General features: G+C 46.9%; 1 protein-coding gene across 1 annotated transcript in view; it reads left to right on the plus strand.

The window, feature by feature from the left end:
* LOC134082808 (GTP-binding protein 2-like) overlaps nt 1-5,000 on the plus strand; it is a 17,772-nt gene that overhangs the window by 10,303 nt on the left and 2,469 nt on the right. Inside the window, exon 10 of the mRNA XM_062538803.1 lies at nt 1,562-1,733. Coding sequence (XP_062394787.1) covers nt 1,562-1,733 — 172 coding nt within the window. The remainder of the gene's footprint in view (nt 1-1,561; nt 1,734-5,000) is intronic.

A 5,000-nucleotide genomic window follows, 5' to 3' on the forward strand; every position in this document is an offset into this window, starting at 1 on the left:
TGTGTGTGTGTGTGTGTAATATGTGTGTGTGTGTTCTCTCCTCTGCAGTGGTGTGTGTGGGGAGGGGAGCGGCTGGTGGTGTGTGTGTGTATAATATGTGTGTGTGTAATATGTGTGTGTGTGTGTGTGTGTGTGTGTGTATAATATGTGTGTGTGTAATATGTGTGTGTGTGTGTGTGTGTGTGTGTGTGTAATATGTGTGTGTGTAATATGTGTGTGTGTGTGTGTGTGTAATATGTGTGTGTGTGTTCTCTCCTCTGCAGCGGTGTGTGTGGGGAGGGGAGCGGCTGGTGGTGTGTGTGTGTGTGTGTGTGTGTGTATAATATGTGTGTGTAATGTGTGTTCTCTCCTCTCCAGCGGTGTGTGTGGGGAGGGGGAGCGGCTGGTGATGTGTGTGTGTGTGTAATATATGTATGTGTGTGTGTTCTCTCTCCTCTGCAGCGGTGTGTGTGGGGAGGGGGAGCGTCTGGTGGTGTGTGTGTGTGTGTGTGTGTATAATATGTGTGTGTGTGTTCTCTCCTCTGCAGCGGTGTGTGTGGGGAGGGGGAGCGGCTGGTGGTATGTGTGTGTAATGTGTGTGTGTGTAATATGTGTGTGTGTAATGTGTGTGTTCTCTCCTCTGCAGCGGTGTGTGTGGGGAGGGGGAGCGGCTGGTGGTGTGTGTGTATAATGTGTGTGTGTATAATATGTGTGTGTTCTCTCTGCAGCGGTGTGTGTGGGGAGGGGGAGCGTCTGGTGGTGTGTGTGTGTGTATAATATGTGTGTGTGTGTGTGTGTGTGTGTTCTCTCCTCTGCAGCGGTGTGTGGGGAGGGGGAGCGGCTGGTGGTGTGTGTGTGTGTATAATATGTGTGTGTGTGTGTGTATAATATGTGTGTGTGTGTGTTCTCTCTGCAGCGGTGTGTGTGGGGAGGGGGAGCGGCTGGTGGCGTGTGTGTGTGTGTGTATAATATGTGTGTGTAATGTGTGTGTTCTCTCCTCTGCAGCGGTGTGTGTGGGGAGGGGGAGCGGCTGGTGGCGTGTGTGTGTGTGTGTGTATAATATGTGTGTGTAATGTGTGTGTTCTCTCCTCTGCAGCGGTGTGTGTGGGGAGGGGGAGCGTCTGGTGGTGTGTGTGTAATATGTGTGTGTGTTCTCTCTCCTCTGCAGCGGTGTGTGTGGGGAGGGGGAGCGTCTGGTGGTGTGTGTGTATAATATGTGTGTGTGTAATATATGTGTGTGTAATATGTGTGTTCTCTCCTCTGCAGCGGTGTGTGTGGGGAGGGGGAGCGGCTGGTGGTGTGTGTGTGTGTGTGTGTATAATATGTGTGTGTAATGTGTGTGTTCTCTCTCCAGCGGTGTGTGTGGGGAGGGGGAGCGGCTGGTGATGTGTGTGTGTATAATATGTGTGTGTTCTCTCCTCTGCAGCGGTGTGTGTGGGGAGGGGGAGCGTCTGGTGGTGTGTGTGTGTGTGTGTGTAATATATGTGTGTGTAATGTGTGTGTTCTCTCTGCAGCGGTGTGTGTGGGGAGGGGGAGCGTCTGGTGGTGTGTGTGTGTAATATGTGTGTTCTCTCCTCTGCAGCGGTGTGTGTGGGGAGGGGGAGCGTCTGGTGGTGGGCCCGACGGATGACGGGCGGTTCCTGCGTCTGCGGGTGCTGAGCATGCAGAGGAACCGCTCCAGCTGCAGGGTGCTGCGCGCAGGACAGGCCGCCACCCTCGCCCTCGGAAACTTCCCCCGCACCCTGCTCCGCAAGGTGCGTCTGCGTGTGTGTGTGTGTGTGTGTGCGTGTGTGTGTGTGTGTGTGTGTGTCTGTGTGTGAGACAGTGTGTATGTGTCTGTGTGAGACAGTGTGTGTGTGTGTGTGTGTGTGTGTGTGTGTGTGTGTGTGAGACAGTGTGTGTGTGTGTGTGTCTGTGTGTGAGACAGTGTGTGTGTGTGTGTGGTGCAGAATGCTACTCTGGCCCTGTGTATGTGAGAGAGCGTGTGTGTGTGTGTGTGTGTGTGTGTGTGTGTGTGTGTTTGTGTGTGTGTGTGTGTGTGTGTGTGTGTGTGTGTGTGTGTGTGTGTGTGTGTGTGTGTGTGTGTGTGTGTGTGTGTGTGTGTGTGTGTGTCTGTGTCTGTGTCTGTGTCTGTGTCTGTGTCTGTGTCTGTGTGTGTGTGTGTGTGTGTGTGTGTGTGTGTGTGTGTGTGTGGTGCAGAATGCTACTCTGGCCCTGTTTATGTGAGAGAGCGTGTGTGTGTGTGTGTGTGTGTGTCTGTGTCTGTGTGTGTGAGACAGTGTGTGTGTGTGTGTGTGTGTGTGAGACAGTGTGAGACAGTGTGTGTGTGTGGTGCAGAATGCTACTCTGGCCCTGTGTATGTGAGAGAGCGTGTGTGTGTGTGTGTGTGTGTGTGTCTGTGTCTGTGTGTGTGAGACAGTGTGTGTGTCTGTGTCTGTGTCTGTGTCTGTGTCTGTGTCTGTGTGTGTGTGAGACAGTGTGTGTGTGTGTGGTGCAGAATGCTACTCTGGCCCTGTGTATGTGAGAGAGTGTGTGTGTGTGTGTGTGTGTGTGTCTGTGTGTGTGAGACAGTGTGTGTGTGTATGTCTGTGTGTGTGTGAGAGACAGTGTGTGTGTGTGGTGCAGAATGCTACTCTGGCCCTGTGTATGTGAGAGAGCGTGTGTGTGTGTGTGAGACAGTGTGTGTGTGTGTGTGTGTGTGTGTGTGTGTGTGTGTGTGTGTGTGGTGCAGAATGCTACTCTGGCCCTGTGTATGTGAGAGAGCGTGTGTGTGTGTGTGTGTGTGTGTGTGTCGCAGGCTGCCTCGCTCACCCTGCCCTTGTTGTGTGTGTCTGACTGTGTGTTTGTGTGTTTGTGTGTATTTGTGTCTGTGATTGTGTGTGTGTGTGCACGGCCACTAGGGTTGGGTACCGATATCGGTACAGGTGCCGGTGCCTGAGGTTCGGTGTCGGTATTCAACGGTATTTTTTTCGGTGCCTTATCCTTACTGATTCTGTAACACCTTGTTTGTATCAACTACAAGTTGCACAAAATCAAATTTATACATTGAAAATGTTTTTAACACAATACAAACCCCTCTCATTTCTTAAGTATGAATATGAACAATGGATAGTGAAAGTTTTTTTAAACAGACTCCATCAAACCCAAACATAGAGCAAATAATTAGTCCATTGGGTTATATGATGATTTAGCTATTTTAGGCCATGTTCATGAAAAAAGCAATCCTTCCATCTTTGTTTTGTGCAATTTAACAGTAGCCTAGGTCAGCGGTATGCCAGGCATCATGTTTAATAAGCCGCCCCTTTTTAATGAAAACATATACTATAGAGTTTACAAATGGTTTAGAAGTTATTCATTTATTCATTAATTAATTACAACATATTTTAAAAGTTAATTTTTTAACACCTCTCAGTCTCCGCCATAGCCCTTTTCATCTCCTAGAAGCAGGTAGGTGGTATGCGTTCCACAGTTTGGAAATCCTGGCGGATCCGGGACAAATAGGCTACATTTTGCTATCTGGGTAGGTTATTATCCACTCCTTACCAGTTCTGTTGTTTAAATTACTTCGTTTCAGTCAGTTTCTAACGTGAGTAGTAGTCTGGCGAGTTTGGTCGTTCGGTTATCCTTTGACTAATAAAACATTCCATGCCGTCGTGAATTTGAACTTATAGCTCGTCTTGATGCAGCGCATTGTTCCACCTGAAACGCAACGCATAGTCTGCCTGTCAGGTTAACTGTGTAGGCTAACCAGCAAACTGTTGCGTGGGCCTACAACGTGTATAATCAAATAGCATTGCATCGGGGGAGTGAATCCGTTAAATATGCCGTTTTAATGAGTCATATTTCTCATTCAAAATAACAGAGCAAAGCGAGCGACAGAGAGAAAATAGAAATCGTAGTATGCCAACAACAAAAGTTCTCTCAAAATATCGCGCTGCTCGCGTTGCTTGCTGTCAGGACACTCCAATTGACAGCAATGAAATTAAACGAATTGTATCGTTAATGTTTGCTCGAGTCGCGGTTAGGACATTTCTATTCTTTTATGACCATCTCGACTGCTTGGAGCAGCACAGCAAACGCAAAGGCTACAGTCAATATCCTTAGAGCAACTGCTGTCACGACAAATAGGCTACTGCGAGTATTTGGCAAATAGCCTAGATATTATTAATGCTGTTAAGACATCATTATCATCTAGCCATGATACATTTCAATAGCATTCAAACATTTTTCTGTCACATATGCTTTGAACTATTTAAAGTCCTGTTTTACCGTTTTGAATGGATCCAGCTCACTCGCCATTCAGAAGATGGGTGCATTTCATTGCACTCCATCAACTCTCAGTTTTATTTTAAGTTCTTACCAGGGATAGGCCTACTATTTTGATTAATTTATGCTTGCTCTTGGTGCAATACATGCAGGCTTAAATGGTGCATATCAAGTTAGCCTATTCACTTTCGTTTTTGAGACCAAGATAACGTTAGCCAACACTCAGACATGACGCCAGATGACGCACTCCGCTCCTGATGCACATGAAAGTACCGAAATTTAGCACCATTCAATTTCACGTGAAGCAATACCCGGTAATACCGACGTGATTCGGTCGGTACCGGTAAAAGTACAGGGGTCGGTACCCAGTGTTGGGAAAGTTCACTTTCTACATGAACAAGTTCAGTTCATCGTTCACAAATTTTAAAATGAACTAGTTCAGTTCATAGTTCATAATTCCAAATTATGAACGAAGTTCACAACTCCAAAAAATGAACTAGTTCAGTTCATTTTTTCAATATGTTGCAAACTATAGGCTACTCTTTCAAAATTGTTGCCACAGCCAGCAAATGTTTCATTAGTTTACATGAAATAGCCATTTTCAGACAGGTTTTACGCACATTCTGCTATAATTGCTTGCCACATTTCTGACAGTAGCGGAAATTCAGATATGAAGCATGCGAAATGTATACGGCCTCTGTTTGTTCACATCTAATTTAGAATTTCCATCAATTGGGCTTTGGTTCGCTGGGCAG

Source organism: Sardina pilchardus, chromosome 1, assembly GCF_963854185.1.
Source record: "Sardina pilchardus chromosome 1, fSarPil1.1, whole genome shotgun sequence".
Classification (NCBI taxonomy): Eukaryota; Metazoa; Chordata; class Actinopteri; order Clupeiformes; family Clupeidae; genus Sardina; species Sardina pilchardus.